Source organism: Danio rerio, chromosome 13, assembly GCF_052040795.2.
Source record: "Danio rerio strain M-AB ecotype USA chromosome 13, GRCz13ab, whole genome shotgun sequence".
NCBI lineage: Eukaryota > Metazoa > Chordata > Actinopteri > Cypriniformes > Danionidae > Danio > Danio rerio.
The window spans coordinates 35,845,936-35,864,287 of NC_141033.1; the positions used below are offsets into that span (position 1 = coordinate 35,845,936).

General features: G+C 37.1%; 1 protein-coding gene and 1 long non-coding RNA gene across 3 annotated transcripts; both read right to left on the reverse strand.

Moving 5' to 3' along the window:
- Window positions 1-534: 534 nt before the first annotated feature.
- Window positions 535-18,330, reverse strand: rtf1 (RTF1 homolog, Paf1/RNA polymerase II complex component). Of its 2 annotated transcripts, none has more exons than XR_015504821.1 (18): window positions 18,201-18,330; window positions 14,982-15,092; window positions 11,343-11,493; window positions 11,026-11,230; window positions 10,615-10,732; window positions 10,418-10,529; window positions 10,127-10,268; window positions 8,141-8,318; window positions 7,931-8,013; window positions 7,761-7,848; window positions 7,471-7,578; window positions 7,301-7,378; window positions 7,098-7,219; window positions 5,933-5,990; window positions 5,769-5,846; window positions 5,577-5,681; window positions 3,740-5,501; window positions 535-3,118 (listed from the first exon to the last, which is right to left on the reverse strand). XR_015504821.1 is itself a non-coding variant. In NM_001083577.1 (18 exon segments), coding segments are annotated over 18 exon segments (2,046 nt in total). In that variant the 5' UTR covers window positions 18,285-18,311; the 3' UTR covers window positions 547-1,552.
- Window positions 2,439-5,046, reverse strand: LOC147834241 (uncharacterized). Its single transcript, XR_015506193.1, has 3 exons — window positions 4,668-5,046; window positions 3,194-4,510; window positions 2,439-2,802 (listed from the first exon to the last, which is right to left on the reverse strand). It is a non-coding gene; the product is annotated as an uncharacterized LOC147834241 (long non-coding RNA).
- Window positions 18,331-18,352: the final 22 nt, after the last annotated feature.

Consider the following 18,352-nt stretch of genomic DNA (forward strand, 5'->3'; position numbering starts at 1 on the left):
TTTATTCTAGCCGAAATAAAACAAATAAGACTTTTTTTAGAAGAAAAAATATGATCAGACTAACTGTGAAAATTTCCTTCCTCTGTTAAACATCATTTGGGGAAAAAAAAAAAATTGGGATATTTTAAATCTCCAAAATATCGAATCTGTAATGAAATACAGGTGAAGGGAATGCTGCAGGATAATTAAAATAAAATTAATGTCCTAATAACATTAAGCAAACTAGTCACATTTGAAATCCCTGTTCCCACAACCAAAACAGAACATTCAGAAAATCCTCGAAACACTTAATAATATTATTAAGTGGCACTTAATGGACAACAGTACAAATGTGAGAACTCTTAATGGACAACAGTACAAATGTGAGAACTTTTCCAAAAAGTAGTACATCATGATATATTTAATAAAAAGGTGTAAGCTCAAAAGGTACTTCAAAAAACAGAAATAATCCAAAAAATGTAATAAAATGCACATGTAAATGTTCTTGCGTACAACAAAACAGCTTTCAGAATAGTGACCACGCAAACACAGCGATTACGAAAAGTTCCTCCTTTATTCAGCCGCACTCACTCAAGATCGCTTATTTACAATGCATGCCACGATACAGAACTGACTAAAAGACTTCATCAATAATTAATGATCAATAACACTTACATCAGCTCCGAGTGAGACAGAGGGATATGGAAGAAAAAGAGCAGTAAAAACAAAAACATACATCGATTCTCATTGTTTTCTTGAACATGGCAGCCACGTTTAGTCAATCATTGTCTCACGTGAAAACAAACGTTTATCTTTAGGGAGTGTGATGTCATTGTCAGACTCCCCCTTTGATTGGTCGAGCCCTTGGCCTCTAAACCGGCAAGCAGAGTTACACGCGGGTGTGGGAGAGAAAAAAGGATTTTCATTTCTTTTGAAAAACTCAGAGCTTCTTGAAGAGGAACGAGAAAGCGAGGCAGACCCAATCATCAATATCGACAACTAATAACTTTCCAGAAAAAAATAACCCAAGATTTGTGTCCTCTTTTTTGTTTTGATAGTGTCCTTTGAGATAGTCATTCACAAGCTTGGATATAAAAGGGTGGTTTCTGTGAGGGTCTGAGAGGGAGGAAAATATGCTGCATACATTGGTATGAAACGGAGAATCAGAGGTAATGCATTTCTGTTCTCGAGACAGCACACGCTGTAAATAACGCAGAGGACTTTTCAGCTCTCAAAAAAAGGTGACCCTTTGCAGGAAAAGACCTGAAAGTTGTCATTATTTATGAGTATTTCCTCTTACAAACAGGTGAAACGTACACACTTACACAGTCTCTCAGTCTTAAAGGTGAGCACTTACTCTCTCTTTATCATACACACTCTCTCTCTTTCTTTCTCTCTCTCTCTCTCTCCCACACACACACACACACACACACACACACACACACACACACACACACGCCCACGCCCACGCCCACGCCCACGCCCACGCCCACACACACACACACAGGGGTGGCCACAGCTTCACACTCTCAGCACAGGTGTCCACTCATGCAAGGGAGGATAGAAACATCGGTCAGATGAGTCCTCGTCTCTTCTTGTAGTCCTCCAGGTTGAGAGATCGGCGTGGTGCTCCATCTTTAACAGGCAATGCATTTGAACTCACTGAGAGAGATTTTGCTTCTGTAGATGATTGAAGGAGGGGAAAAAAAGTCAAATGTAACATGATCACATCATAGAATCTCACTCTAGAAAACAAGGTATCAGAGCATTTTTATAGGATTAGTTCACCCAAAAATGAAAATTATGTTATTAATTATACCACCTAAACAGACATCCCAACCTGCGACAAACTCATTTGAGGGAGATGTCGTGTCCAGGGAAATTTTTTATAAACTATTTAGAAAGAATTTCACATGAACACATGAATTCTGCATGAATAGAATACAGTTATTCACATGATTATTGGATGTAGCTGAAACAAAAGCCTGCTTTCATGTCGTTTCTATGTTTCTTTTCACAATAATACACCTGCAATAAAAGATTCACCACCATGATGATTTCGTAGGCTGCACTTAACTTAGTTTAGGTCCCCAATGAAATAAATAAGTCCTCCCACACTGAAAGCTGATTGGTTTAATTTGCCGAGTAAACCATTTAGGATTATCTGTCGCTCCAAAGCAAGCACACATGAAAAGTTCCATAAGCATGTATGGTCTCATCTCACTCTCTCGTTCACTCCATCATGTGCACGCGTTCTGGTATGCGCAGTATAAATACTTACGATGCAGACATTTATATCTCACATGCACACTTTTGCTACCTTGGTCAAGATTCCAGCATATTTTATTCTATTCGCGGGCATCAGGGAGCCACTATTAATATACGGGAGACTCCCGGAACTTCCGAGACCTTCATTAACACAAAATAACTCTTTACCTGCCAGTGTTTTTTTTTTTTTTAAACTAAAGATGCCAACCAGCATATTTGATGATTTTCGTCTCAATTTGACAGCCCTCTGAAAATTTCCTGCTAGGAATAGATGAATATAGTGTATAACAAAGAACATAAACAGAACTCTCCTTTCAAAAAAAAAAAAAATGTGCTCATGTTTTATCCCCACTTGAAAGCTGGTGGGTTTCATCAAAAACGCCACAAATTTGACAAAAATGCAGGGAAATATGCAATTTCTAAAAGTAGGACATTTTTAAGATATATAGTATATAATACAATAGTATATGATACAAGTGTGTGTGTGTACGTGCACACAAAATCTCCTCAATGGCAGGGCAAGTGTTGAGATATTTTAGAGGAAATCTGAAAGCTCTATCATCCCAAATAGAAACAGAGCTGAGATGTTCACAGTCCATGTAAATTGTAATCATACGAAGCTTCAAAAACCCATGAAGCAAAAAACAAACAAACTGAAAATGTAACTAGGTTGTCAGGGTGCGTTTACTACATGCAGTATGACTACAAGCATCGCATTGCTCATAGTAATCTCTCTGACATAATGCCGGAGACATCGCCAAACATCCATTTTTTATAGTTTAGTTTTTTGCTGCACAAGTGCTCTTGGAGTTTTATATGATATAAAAAAAAAGTCACACAGAATGATTTGATGATTTAATTTTTTTTCAGACTTTAAACATCTCAGGACTGTCCACTATCTGACGTTCTCTGGAGGATGAGAGAGCTCTCAGATTTAATCCAAAACATCTTAAAGGTGCACCCAGTTAGACACCCAGTGGTTGAATTAGATATTGCACCCCTGGATCAAAACACAGGCACCTCATCTGACATGTCCAAAGCAACGGCACCTGATAGAAGAAATATTTTTGTCCTAGAGATTTTGTCCTAACCAACACCTGAAATCTAATTTTAGAAGTGGCTACTATTTTTCTATATTATTTTTGATCTTACGATCACCTCAGGTACAGTTCAAGTGCTTTATTCAGTGTTAAATGCTAATAACGCCAGTTTTAATACCATTTTACATGACATTTATTGTCGTACTCCTGAAAGCAGCAGCAGATAGTTCAACTCAACCCATTTGAAATTGAACTTTAGAACTGTGACTTAAAACTAACCCATATGAGTGATTTAGCATGTACATTTAATAATGTTAAAGAGGTTTAATATGTAATAATTAGATTATAAACCTTACCATTTCACAATTGAGGGCATATTCTGTACTTCTGAATGGTTGTATTTAAATTGCTTATCACTGCAAATCTTGTCACATAGTCTGTTGTTAGGACACAGAGTTACAATGTAAAACTGCTCACCTAATGTTTACATTTGCAATATTTATATTATTTGCTAATTAATAACCTCATATGGAACTCTGAATCCACGTCTCATTTCAGAGTCTGATACTGTCCATTGGAGGTCGCATTTCGGTCACGGGCGCATGCTTTGAGAGCCTTTCTGACTAAATGAATGAAATACCTGGTTTTCCATCAAGGCAACCCGGCGTGCTGAAATATAATTGGCTGAACTGGCATTGGGCGGGTTAAAAGAACCAAAACAAAAACAGTGTTCCCGCACATAACTCACATTTTCAAATCAGAATATCTGACGTCAGCATTGTTTTTCAGATAAAAAAAAAAGGATGTTCACTTAGCATGTTTCTTAAAGGGGTGGTCCGGAATGTAATTAAGGCTTGGTTGTGTTATTAAGATGCAAAGCAATGTGTGCTCTTGTATCACTTGAAGGAAATTGCCAAAATTTTTCATAAATCTCACTTTGATTATATACAGCTACTCAGCTAACATGAAAATGACTGATATATTTCCTAGTTCCTCTATAAGGCCTGCTCTTATGTGACTCTGATTGGTCTCGTGTCATAATGTGCTGTGATTCGCGGATACAAGCATGCGCATTTTGTGTAAACAGTCAGTCAACCTCATGACTGCTCTCTAAAATAAAATCTGACAAGTGTCTGTAACGAGTGAAAATGGGGTGCAGCTCCTTTAAGAGAATTTGTTATTGTGTGTGTGTGTGTGTGTGTTTATGTGTGTGTGTGTGTATACTATGAACTGAATGCATCTGTAACACGAGAAGCACATGTGCGCGGGAGCGATGCTTATTTTTATTTTTCTCCGATGCTTATGCTTATTTTTATTTATCTCTAATGATTAAGTTATTGTGCTGGTGAAGTGTGTGTGTGTGTGTTTCTGTGTGTTTACAACAGTTTGACTGACAAATAAGAATTTGTAGCTAAATCATTAGCGGTGGCGAACAGCATTTCCCGTTGTCTACATCTTTGCTACAACATACCATTAAGGCTAGACACTGTAGGCCTACATGTCAAAATAAATTTTAACAAATAAAAACCCTTACAGGTCGTTGCCCCTTTGCTGCGCAGTGTGTGCGCGTGGTAAAAGTACGTTTGTGATCTCTCAAGGCCCGGAAGTATTTTTTTGTAGCCTCCCAAACTCGTTCAATGAAGGCTTTGCTAAGCTAACTCTGTAAAAAACCAAGGTCTCCCTTTGCATTGAACTTTTAGCTTTTTACATTCAGAGATGTTGTTTATGATCACATAGCTTTACTGCACACTAACTAAAGTTTAAAATATGATATCGTAGTGAACCACCACTTTAATTATCTGCAAACATATTATGGCATTTTTATGCTTTAGAAGAGTCAAAAACTTACATACAGCACCTTTAAATTGTTTACAGAAAATAAACAAAGCTCTCATGGGATTTGAACAACATGAAGGCAAGTAATTAATAACATAATTTTTATTTTTGAATGAACGAATCCTTTAAATGTACGTACTTGAGACATTTGATCAATTTTTGGTCAATATGAATGACTATACGATCACCAGCATTGCTTTACTGTGCTTTCCTGCTGGATCAAAGTAGTAATACAATTATTAGACTTAAGAAACACTTACCAGCATTAGGAACCTGTAAGTCAATCTTGACATCAAAGTCATGAACTTTGAAAAGGTCCTCTGAGAGGTCGCTGGTCGGTTTTGTAACGTCTTTGTCTTTCTGGCTAGCCTGGCCCAACTGAATACAAGATAAACAAGTGAATTATGGGACAAACATTTTGCTGTGAGCTTGTTTTTTTTTTGTATGCGTTACCTGTTTATTGGCCTGCTGGCTGTTGTCTTGGCCCGCGCCCGAGCCTGAACCGTATTTCTGGTTTAGATGAGCTAAAATAGCGGCATGGACTGAGGGATCTCTTGCCTGAGAAAGAAAAGCCAAAACATTTTTTTAAACAACCGAATAAAAGGACGTACATAAAAACAACCTGCTGACAGAGAGATGCCTCACATTAGACACCATAGTTGGTTTACACTGCCGTCTGGTGAAGGGGTCCATCTGCTGGTTCTTTGAGTTCTGACCTTCGGCCTGAAACACAACCAAGATATTTAGATTGCAGAATGTTGTTTTTGGACAGTTATACTTATAACTTATAAAACATCAAGAAAACCTACCACCAAGGCCTTCTCAGACTCTACAATGTTCCAGCTCCGATTCCTCTGGTTGATATAGCTAAAAAAATATAAATAAAAAGATTTATATGATAAAAAGAGTCACTAAATTTAAAAATCCTGGACTGTGTAGGACAATAACTTAAAGGAAATTACACTTTTACTCAGTAAACATGCATTTATTTGATCAAAAGTGACATTTATACACACTACATCTATAATTCTATATCTATATATAAAGATTTTAGATGCAAATCCCTCTAAATCCATCAGACCTCATTTTTTGTAAATGAGCATTTTCTATCAGTCTCCTCTGATTAGGTTCAGAAGTTTCATTTTATAGTTAATGATAAGGTTATTAGCTGGTAAGTAAAATAACTTTTTACAAAAATGTCACTTTAGACAGTTCTTTAGTTTTTAACAAGGTAAAATTTATTTTGCGTCAAAACCAGCTACATCCACCTATCAGGACAGGACTTGTAATTAGTTGAAAAATCACTAAAGATGCAAGTAGAAATTATTTTACCTTGCATAAAACACTTTACACAAACCACCTGAAATTAAAAATATATAAATCTGTCAAGTAAGTGGCGGTTCATTCCACTGCGATGAACCAGAGAAACAGCAGAAGGAAAATTAATAAATAAAATAAGTCAAGTAAGTGCATTAATCAATAAAAATAAAACAGGCAAACTCTAGTTATTTACATATATTTTTTTCAACACAAATATTTTTATAAATTCATGAATTCAGCATAAAAACAAAATTTTAAAACCCACAATAAACTAATTGCACAACAGTCGGTCCAGGTCAATGCCCTTACCAGGTAGAACTTAAACAAATATTTTTGCAAGGATGTAAGAAAATAATAATAAAAATTGGTAAATAGAGTTAAAAATACTTAAAAGTTTTACTATGAATAAAAATAAGAGTTTTACTGGGATGGACTGTTGGGTGGAGTTGACCCTATTGGGTAGCTTTACATGAACATAGGAAAATTAAGACCCGTTTAAAATGATTTAATGCATCGCATTCCTTCAGTGAGTTTAACACTTTAAGGCCAAAGCTTTTGTTTTTGAAATGTAAAACATTTTAAGACTTTAAGACCCTGCAAATGCATACTAAGCAGCCCTTAAATTTAACCCTTATAATAAGAAGAATTTCTGACCTGATGGCAGAGATGTTTTTGGTTCTCTGTCTGTCAAGTGCTTCTGCTCTCTCCTCCAGCTCATTCAACTGATCTTGAAGTGTTTTCGCTTTGTCTCCATCTCCGCTCTCCTCAGCCATGGCCTGCACACAAAAGGTGATCAGCATGAGAACACAAACAAAAAAGGCCATATTTACTTGTGATACATCAGAAACATCACAAACCTTCTCTTTAAGAAGCTGCGTTTTCTTCATGGCGTAGTTTGGTGGCGCCTTTCTGAATCTGTCTTTCTCTTTGACAATCTATTAAAAAAATTCTTACAGTTAATAATTCTCATTGGATAAAGAAATCAACCATCACAATATCTTGTATTTAGGAATGGGAATAAACGTACATCCTCAATATCTTTGTCATTGAATTTGTAGTTGACGGCCTCCTTGATGGACTGCTCTTTTTTGTTGATCTCATCCAGAGTAGGAAGCTGCATTCCTGCGATCATCATCTAAGGGCCAGCAACAAGGTTATTATTGGATATGCATATTCCATAATGCAACAGTGTATAATACTGCATAATACTGCAATTAACCTAACAATTCAACCCCAATTCAAATTTAGTTGACAAAAGAATATAGTGAACAAGCACAAATGAAAAGAAAATGTACACAACTACATAACAAAACTTACCGCCTCTTTCCATTTCATAAATTCGCTTTCAGTAAACTCCTGATTGGACACAAACTCAAGTCTGAAGACCCGTGTGTCATTTCCATGTCTGCAAACATGCAAAAATCTATTACACAAATTGGCAACGACAAAAAGATGCAGATAAAATCAGTTCAACTGTGCATACACACCGGAGCTGAAGGCCTTTGTTTGTTCGTGTGGATCCTAGCTGATAGATTTTAGCGGTCTCCACTACGTCAATGATTTCAGCCACCTGTTGAATTAAAATCATTTTGGTTTATCTGTGTATTTTGCATGTTATATATATCTCGCCATTTAATTTCATGTTGCTGTTTTTAGAGGTATTGATGTTTCTAATGTGATGAGTGATATTTACTGACCCGATAAACGGGCTTGTTGCTGCTGTTTCCAATGCCAATTCGAACAAAACAGCCAGTGACTGTTTTGGCAAAGAATGGCATGTGACACCAGCGCTCAAGCTTGTGCCGAGACAACCGGATCCGATTCAGCTCGTCTGGTAATGAGACAGGCTGGGATTTGGGTGGAGCTTCCTCTTTTCTGAAATACAGATGGATGGTTAAGCAAGCTTACTACAGATGGACAAAAAAAATCTATATATTTTTGTTTATGTTTACAGATTCATAAAATATTATGTTAAAAACATTTAACTGCTGCACTGAATATATGCTGTGTTCAGGAAGTATGCGTTAAATTAACCAAGAGACATGTATAGTGTTTTACAGATATGTGTAGTGCTTTACAGACATGTGTAGTGCTTTACAGACATGTGTAGTGCTTTACAGACATGTGTAGTGCTTTACAGACATGTGTAGTGCTTTACAGACATGTGTAGTGCTTTACAGACATGTGTAGTGCTTTACAGACATGTGTAGTGCTTTACAGACATGTGTAGTGCTTAACAGACATGTGTAGTGCTTTACAGACATGTGTAGTGCTTTACAGACATGTGTAGTGCTTTACAGACATGTGTAGTGCTTTACAGACATGTGTAGTGCTTTACAGACATGTGTAGTGCTTTACAGACATGTGTAGTGCTTTACAGACATGTGTAGTGCTTTACAGACATGTGTAGTGCTTTACAGACATGTGTAGTGCTTTACAGACATGTGTAGTGCTTTACAGACATGTGTAGTGCTTTACAGACATGTGTAGTGCTTTACAGACATGTGTAGTGCTTTACAGACATGTGTAGTGCTTAACAGACATGTGTAGTGCTTTACAGACATGTGTAGTGCTTTACAGTTATGTGTAGTGCTTTACAGACATGTGTAGTGCTTAACAGACATGTGTAGTGCTTTACAGACATGTGTAGTGCTTTACAAACATGTGTAGTGCTTTACAAACATGTGTAGTGCTTTACAGACATGTGTAGTGCTTTACAGACATGTGTAGTGCTTTACAGACATGTGTAGTGCTTTACAGACATGTGTAGTGCTTTACAGACATGTGTAGTGCTTTACAGACATGTGTAGTGCTTTACAGACATGTGTAGTGCTTTACAGACATGTGTAGTGCTTTACAAACATGTGTAGTGCTTTACAGACATGTGTAGTGCTTTACAGACATGTGTAGTGCTTTACAGACATGTGTAGTGCTTTACAGACATGTGTAGTGCTTTACAGACATGTGTAGTGCTTTACAGACATGTGTAGTGCTTTACAAACATGTGTAGTGCTTTACAGACATGTGTAGTGCTTTACAGACATGTGTAGTGCTTTACAGACATGTGTAGTGCTTTACAAACATGTGTAGTGCTTTACAGACATGTGTAGTGCTTTACAGACATGTGTAGTGCTTTACAGACATGTGTAGTGCTTTACAGACATGTGTAGTGCTTTACAGACATGTGTAGTGCTTTACAAACATGTGTAGTGCTTTACAGACATGTGTAGTGCTTTACAGACATGTGTAGTGCTTTACAAACATGTGTAGTGCTTTACAGACATGTGTAGTGCTTTACAGACATGTGTAGTGCTTTACAGACATGTGTAGTGCTTTACAGACATGTGTAGTGCTTTACAGACATGTGTAGTGCTTTACAGACATGTGTAGTGCTTTTAAATAGCTTTCATATTATTATTTTTAAAAATATTAGTTAGAAATAAGCAGTATAACTGTTTTCTATATTGATAATATGCTAAGAATTCTGTTCTGTCATCACAGGAATGAGCCACATTCTAAAATGTCAAAACAGAAAACAGATTTCACAGAATTACTGAATTTTCAGTATTGCTTAACCGCAGTGTTGGTGATACATTTTTAAAAATCCCACCAATCCAAAAGTTTTCAGTGGTTCTGTGCATCTCTACTTCATTAACAAAGATAGTGGATGGTCTAATACTCACTCCTCCTCTTCATCAAACGATGAAGACCTTGAGCTGCGGTCACTCTTTACTGAAGACTTGTCATCGTCATCTTCCTCCTCCTCTTCATCATCGGAGTAGACCTCGCTTGTCTTAAGTGGCTGCCTTTTTGCAAGGAGCTCAGCTGAAATGTCAAAGATTATAGATCAGATACTGGCAGCACTAGCTACAAAAAGTATGTCCAGTTATAAGTAAGTAAATGTGGTTATTTTGCATATTAAATAATTTATTCCTCAAAATTGTATAATGTCAAGAAAAAGCAAAAAAAGCTACCAGTTCTGTTTTTCCTCTTTTCTCTTTCTGCTTTCAGCTCTTCCATGGCCTGTGATTTCTTGTCCAGCTTCTCATCTCTTTTTATCCGTCTCTCTTTGTTATGGGACATCACCTGCATGCACACAGAGAGAAAACACGAGTGTGAGACCCTGTTTGTGTTTCTATAAGGAAGGTGATTTTGTCTGTGATTCACTTACCACCTGAGTGTCTGGGACCTGAGACTGTTTTCTCTTTTCCTGCTCCTCCTCTTGTTTCTTCTTCTTCTCTTCCTTTTCCTTCTTCTTTGCCGTCTTCAATTTTTGCTTAATTTCAAATCTTTTACAGAGAAATGCATGTTTATTAAGCACAATTTCTTTGTGCTTTTCTTTTGCCTTCATGTTTAGCTATTCTGAATTTCTGCACAGTACAAGTAGTATAAAACTATTACAATTTATTTTTGGTCTCTAACATCAAACACATTAGATAAAAGTATTCTAAATTAAATATATTATAATTTTTGTAGTTACATGTGATTTAGGTTCATTTCACAGTTTTACCTTCTCTTACATGTATGAAAACAATCAAAATTCAAACTTTTATTCAGAGATGAACTTTGAAACTCCTTTTACCTCCTCTTGAGGACTTCTCTCTTCTCTATACGGTTGAACAGCTCCTGTTCTCTTTCCTTTTCTGTCATCTGCTCCAAACGTGCCCGGTCCTCCTCATCCCCCATTAGATCATCTCCATAACCGTCCCGGAAAACCTCATCCTCAGATGAAGAGTCAGAATCCGAGCTGGAGGATGAGCTGTTACTGTCAGAGTCTGACACTTCACCTTAAATAAAGTAAATAGGGGAGAAACTAATTGAAGTCACTTCATCTTTTGTTGATTTTTTCCAGTTCTATCAATGTACTCGTTTGGTACAGACTCCAAACCGATGCCTTACCTTCCTCTGGAGCTGAACTCTCTCCTGAACTGTCTCCATTTGAGCTGCCAGATGAAGCTGCTTTGCCCTTTCTTTTCTTGACTGTGTTCTTCTTTTCAGGCCCTTTGCTCGGTTTCCCCTTCTTTTTGGTTTTAGTGCCTCCAACAGTCCACTAACAAATCAACAGAACACATCGATAAGACAAAGTTGTATATGGGTTTTGGGGATTTTCCAGAACCACACACTGCACTCATACAGCCAGACATAAACCACCACTGGATCAGGAATAATTCAGCATGGTGGATGTCACTGTATATTTGACTACAAAAATGAGAAAGAGCTAAAATTACAACTGCATCTTTCGTGACAGCTGCTTTGTTAGTAAAGGGACTAGTCATTTCAAGAATTTAACAGTAAGTAAATAAAAAAATAAAATAGAAGACATTGGCTACTGCTAGTTTAGAGAATTCTTATTAAGAATAATTCCTAATAAGAAGAACCCATTTGTTCAATCATTGTCCTCAAACTCACTAGCAAGGTTAACACAGGTATGTGAAAATGATGTGGACAAAACTACTTCTAAAAATAACAAATATGCAAAAAAGATGAGATTGTCACACTAGATAATACATATTCTATGATTATGCAGATATTGTGATGAAACTATCATGAGGCAAACTACTGGTAGAGTAATATGTTCATCTGAATAAATGTAAATGCTGTCTCTTCCAGTGCAATCCAAAGAAAAGTGGACCAAGACCACTGAAAAGACAGTCTTGGTAAACCTCCAAACTACAAACTAGACAAACAACTAAAAAGTTATCACTTTTGTTAGATAGTTGTGTATTAGAATGTCTATTAAAGTAGTATTTTAAAGGGATAAAATGCTTGCTGAGACCTTTATGCAGATCTTCATTTGTGCTCATAATCGAAAAACTCATGGCACTACTAAAGGCACTGGTATACTTTAGACAAAATAAAATAAAAATAAAAAAAAAACTGAAAAAAACGTCAAACAAAATCCCGCCAAAACTAAGTTCTTTATGCATTTAATTTGGCAGTTCGAAACAGCCCACAAACTTTTTAGGGGAGTTTGTTTTGGTCCTTAGCACCTTTGAACTTCAGCAGTTAAAACTCACTCATTTCAAAGCGGAACCGGTGGACGTGCAACAACAATAAACACAAAACAACAGTTTCCATCTAGAGCTATTTCACGGGACACGACACTTGTAAACAACAGCTTTGCACAGCTCTCTGTCCCGCACACACTAGTCATCGTTGCAACATGTAGTTACATTTTTTGAGAGGTGTGCGTCAGCATCAACCACGGCAAAGGCAATGCGACCGCGTGAAGGCTGCACCGGAGCATACGTGTGCACACTCTGACGCAGTGGTATGAGGAAAACCAACTCTCACTTAACATCAGCAAAACCAATGAGCTGGTGGTGGTTTTCAGGAGAGAGAAAAGAGAACACACTCCCATTACCATCAATGGGACACCAGTGGAGAGAGTCAGCACTTTCAAGTTTCTTGGAGAACACATCGCTGAGGATTTGACATGGACTGCTCACACAGACGCAGTGCTAAGGCACAACAATGCCTCTTCTTCCTCAGGCGTCTCAGGAGGTTTGGAATGAGCCCCCACATCCTCCACTCAATCTACACCTGCACTGTGGAGAGCAGCCTGTCTGGCTGTATCACCACCTGGTATGGAAATAGCACCAGCAGCAATTGCAAAGACCTACATAGGATTGTGCGAACTGCTGGACGCGTAGTAGGAGGTGAGCTTCCCTCCCTCCAGGACATCTACACCAGGGGGTGCATGAGGAAAGCCAAGAGAATTATCGGTCCCACTTTATATTAGGTGGCCTTAACTAATATGTACTTAAACAGGAATTAATAGTTTGTTACAATGTACTTATTGTGTAAATACATGTATTTACTGTGTACTTATGCTTGATTAAATACATGTATGTAGTTACATTTGTAACTAACTTCTGTAACTACATTTGTAAATACACTGTTGACCATCCCTTACACCTTAACCCACCCTTAAACCTACCCATACCACAAAACCTGTCCATAACCCAACCTCTATCCCAACTCAAAAGCACCACAAGTGTTCTCAAATACATTATAAACACAGTAAGTACATTGTATTTATTTTTTGATGTAAGTACATAGTAGGTAAGGACACTTAATATAAAGTGGGACCGAATTATCAATCACTCCAGCCACCCAAGCCATAGGCTTTTCTCTCTGCTACCCTCAGGCAGACGGTTCCGCAGCATCCGGTCATGCACCAGCCGGCTGAAGGAAAGCTCCTTCCCTCAGACTATCAGGCTGATGAACATTTAACACACCCCACACAGACTCTTCCATACCCCTCACTGCACACCATCAATATGTAGCATGCACTGCACTTTAACCAATCCACACTTAAAACAATACTGCCTACAACTATGTGGACACCCATTCATTGTACAAATCGCTGTCAATTTTACATTGTCCTGTTTTTTTGGGAGCATGCTGTTGTCATTTTATTTGCACTAACTGTATTTTGTACTGTCTGGAGCCAGGACCTAAGCTTTTCACTCATGATAGCACACGTGCTGCTGATGATGTGACAATAAAAGTGATTTGATTTGACTTGACGCAGAAGTATAAATCAGCCCTTAGCTGTGCTTCCTATTCACAGACTTCAGAATGAGGCAAGAGAAAAATATTCAGCACAACAACACCAATATAGGCACATGAACGAACTGGAAGGTGGAGTAGCAGAGCTGGTACAGATGTATCCATACCTGTACTATCACTCGCAGAAAAAACAGCCCGTAGGATGTTTAAGTTCTGCTGCAAAATGCCAGTAAAGCAATTTATTTCAATTTGTATCTTTAGGTTTGGTCTTAAGAATGGTAATGTGAAAAATAAGTGAACAAGGCCTACAAGAACTGAAACAACCATGCAACAATTGTTTACAGTAACTGTAATAAATAAATGCAATAAAAAACAGGTGGTAATTTAGGCTTATCGCCTAAGAGCAGGCATGGGCAGACATAAGATTCTCATGGTATGATAACCTTGGATAAAAATATTATGGTTTCACAGTACCACGGTATTGTGATTACTACTCTAAAATATGTTTAAATATCTGGGTAAAAATGTTTCTATTTGAAGTTTCCATTTAAAATTTGATATTTTGTAAAGGGCAAACATGTCAGGCAAAATAATTCTAGTGAATCATTGACTTCTGCTGTCTTCATCTGTTTCAAAAACACAGATTTCTTTACAATTTAAACAGCATCTTTGGATATCTTTTCTGCTGGAGATACTGTTGTCCTAAAAAAAAACAAAAAAAACAACAACAACAAAAAAAACGTAAATAAAAATATCTTACTTAAACCTTAGGAACGGTATGACAGAAAATTGTCGGTTTTAAAACCTTGACTTATCCAAACTGCTGTATACCTTGAATACAGTTATAGTCTCATGCCTACCTGAGAGCTATTTTAATGCGATGATAAGACTACATCAGATGAAGAAACCCTGATGAGACCCATTTAGTGTTATCCACTCCAGGCTCCAGCTTTCTGAATACTACTTCTAGACAAGAAATTGTACGGAATATCCAAAACACCAGCCTTTAATAATTATCCATACCTCATCATCGCTGTCTGATGTCTCAGAGTCAGTGGAGGCGGCAGGTTTACTAACAGGCTCTTCCTGTTCATCAGAATCCACACGCTTTCTTTTGGCAAGAGACAGCAGCTCCTGCAAAAAACAAACAAACAAACATATATTTTTGTTCATTCGTGTTTTTCCAAACATTGGGTGAAATTCCTTCCACTTGCACAAAAATGGAGGAGCGTCTCACTTTGTTGTTCATTTAAAAACAAAGGAAAACACACATGCCATCACAATGACACCTCTTCCACTAAATTCTGCTTTCTTCTGCATAGAGCCTGTAGGGTAAGAGTGGCAGCAGAAATAAGAGTGTCTAACCAATATGAAAAATAAATCTATTTTCGCACATCTTTAAATGAAGCCAATAGTGTTCTGTGAGTGTTACTGTCAGCATGTGTCTGCTAATGTGCTAATTTTATCTAAGAATACCAAAACACACAACACAGAAAAATTTAGCATTGACTAAATGCAAAAAAACAAACTAAAAAACTGCATGTTCTTATAACCATACAGACAGACACCAAACTCAATTTCTTTAGGTTATTATATGTGATTCAGTGTGATTACGTTCAATTTACTTATTTATTTTGCTATTATTTATAATACTGCAGATTATTTGCTTTTAAACTTCTCAGCATATCATATTGTGCATGCAATTCTATATACAAGTAGCTTAGGAAGTGCTTGTTTTTTAGTAATCAGACTGCTGTTGGTGTTTGTTGAGTCCTTTTTTTTGGCTGCTACATGGCTAGCGCTGTAATTTGTCAACACTGATGGAATGAAAACAAGTGCACAGGATGTTTGAGAAGTGCACTTGGATGTGCTACCTATAGGGGGCATGACATGGTTCAAGTTAATATGTTCAGTACAGAGCAGAGGGGTTTTCAAAACTGAGGTTCGAGACACCACAAGGAAAAGTTAGGTAGTGGCTGGGGCCCACTTAAGGAACCGAGGAAACTCCCAAGAAAGCCTTAAGATAACTTATGATGATTTTAACTAAAAAGATAGAAAAAAAGGTATTAAATAATCCAAAAACATTTAGAGTCTTTTTAAAGAACTGGGGTTAACATGGCTTAGAAAAAGCTGAATGCATGAAGACTGATATTTAAAGTTTGATTTCTATCTACACCCTGAAAAAGCTGTTTAAAATAATAAAGTCAATATCCAGTAGCAACTGCTTTACACTAGTGAGTCTTTGAAAATGTTAATGAAAGTTAATAACCATAGCTAGAACAAATACATAAACAGAACTTCTAACAGGGTATTTAAAATGTTTGTATTTCAAAAATATTTAACTAAGCAGTATTATGGCAAGTACATAATAAGAAGTACGGCTGCACGATACTGGAAAAATCTGAAACTGCAATATTTAGTTTTGCTGCAATAAATATTGCGATATGAATATAACTCCACCTGATGATCTGAATATCTCTTTTGGAAAGATTTTATTACTTTAGACTGACCAGTAGTGAACAAGTCTTTTTCTATGCAGTACTTCTGCATAAACTATAATAAATGACCAGCAATAATAAATACAAAAATAGTGCTTTCTGGTTTTATAAATAAAATTTAAAATAACAGTCATCATTTGATAAATATTACTTTTAATAATCTAGCTTGAAAAATATTAAACTAGATATCTTTGATATTTTAGAACAAGTAGACCCTCAAATGAAGATGATCACATTTTGAATCCATGAAACAAGCTGCATTACGAGTGGTGCCGAAGCCCGCACTGATGGAGAGAAAACCCTGATGCTTCAAATTGTTGCCTGATTGTTGAAATGTTTGATGCAATGTCTACATATGCATGGCAAAATTTATTACAGCATATCGTAAAAAAATGCAACAATATACTTTGTTTCAATTTATGTCTATGTAAATTTTTATTCAGATAATGCTTTCACCGCACTAATAATGTGAGAGCATGTGTTTGGCCAAGAACAGAAAAGAAGTAATTAACCTATATTCAAGTATACAGATCCAGTTTTCCATGACTTTTCCAAAACCTTTTCTGTTTTTCCAAAATTTTTCCAGGCCTGGAAAATGTCATGTCAAAATTCCATGACTTTTCCAGGTTTTGCATGACCGTATGAATCCTGAACTCGTCTGTCACACTGCAATATTCTTCTGTTATTTTGCTTGTTTTGGCAAAATATGTCTGTAAGCACATGTGATTGCATGTGTTACCATCCCGTGAGTTAACAAACACGTTAAATGTTTACACAGCCAAACTTTAATCAAATTGAATACTTGTAGAGATATCATTATTAATTTGCCTTATACAATACATTGTTATGACTTTCTTCGGTAAGATTTTATTTGATGGTCCCTATTTCACATTTTGTTGGCTAAAAGTTGCATTGCAACTACATGCCAATTAATTCTCATTAGAGTATTAGTAGTCTGTCTGCTTAATATCTGTTGATATTGCTCTTTCAACATTGAACTGACTATAAGAAACTTTGCAAGTACATGTTACCTTACACTAACCCTTACCCCAATCTTACAGTCTACTTATAATCTAATGAGAATTAGTTGGCATGTGGATGCAATGTAACTTAAATTCAACCAATGAGTTAAATGGACCATGAAGTACTAAATAAAGTGATACCCATTCTTCTAATAACTACCCTAACTAATTATTTATCTTATTAATTGTCTAAAAGAGCTTTTTAATGGTCATTAGCAGTTTTATCATATATCACGGTGGGTTTGTTATTTATGGACAAAACAGTCAACTTTATTACATGAATATTTCTCCATGCTCTTATATCAATGAATCATGTGACTTTCTACCCAATCAGAGAGCATGTTTCTGGGAAGTGTTTGATGAGCGTCTGTCCGCTCTAGTGTTTCGTCTTATTTCTGCAACCGAAATAGAAGTTTAGCCGCGGCGCTGTGACGTCATAAAACAGTAAAGGTTCTAAACGCACGCGACTGCTTTCTTTACTAAAGCCGAAATGCGCGCGCACTGCAGGCCACAATAAAAAGCACTCCAAGCATCCCGAATTCAGGTGTAACTGCCTCAATAGCAGCACGACGCCACCATACAGGCCCCTGCTAACCAGCTAGCTTTCCCACATCACTTAGCATGGGACTCCAACACACACATACAGTCCTGACACATTTGTGCCCTAGAAATCGGCAAACAGCGATGTTTTTGGATCACATTCGCGTCAATGAGGTTCCTACCTGATCCAAATTATCATCGCTCGCACTATCCTCCGAGTCGGAGTCAATCACGACCCGACCTTTCCGTTTCTTTACATTCACCATGGTTAGCTGCCTGGCTCCCCTGTGTGTGTGTTTAAACAGCAGCGCCGCACTCCTCCACACAAAGGCGC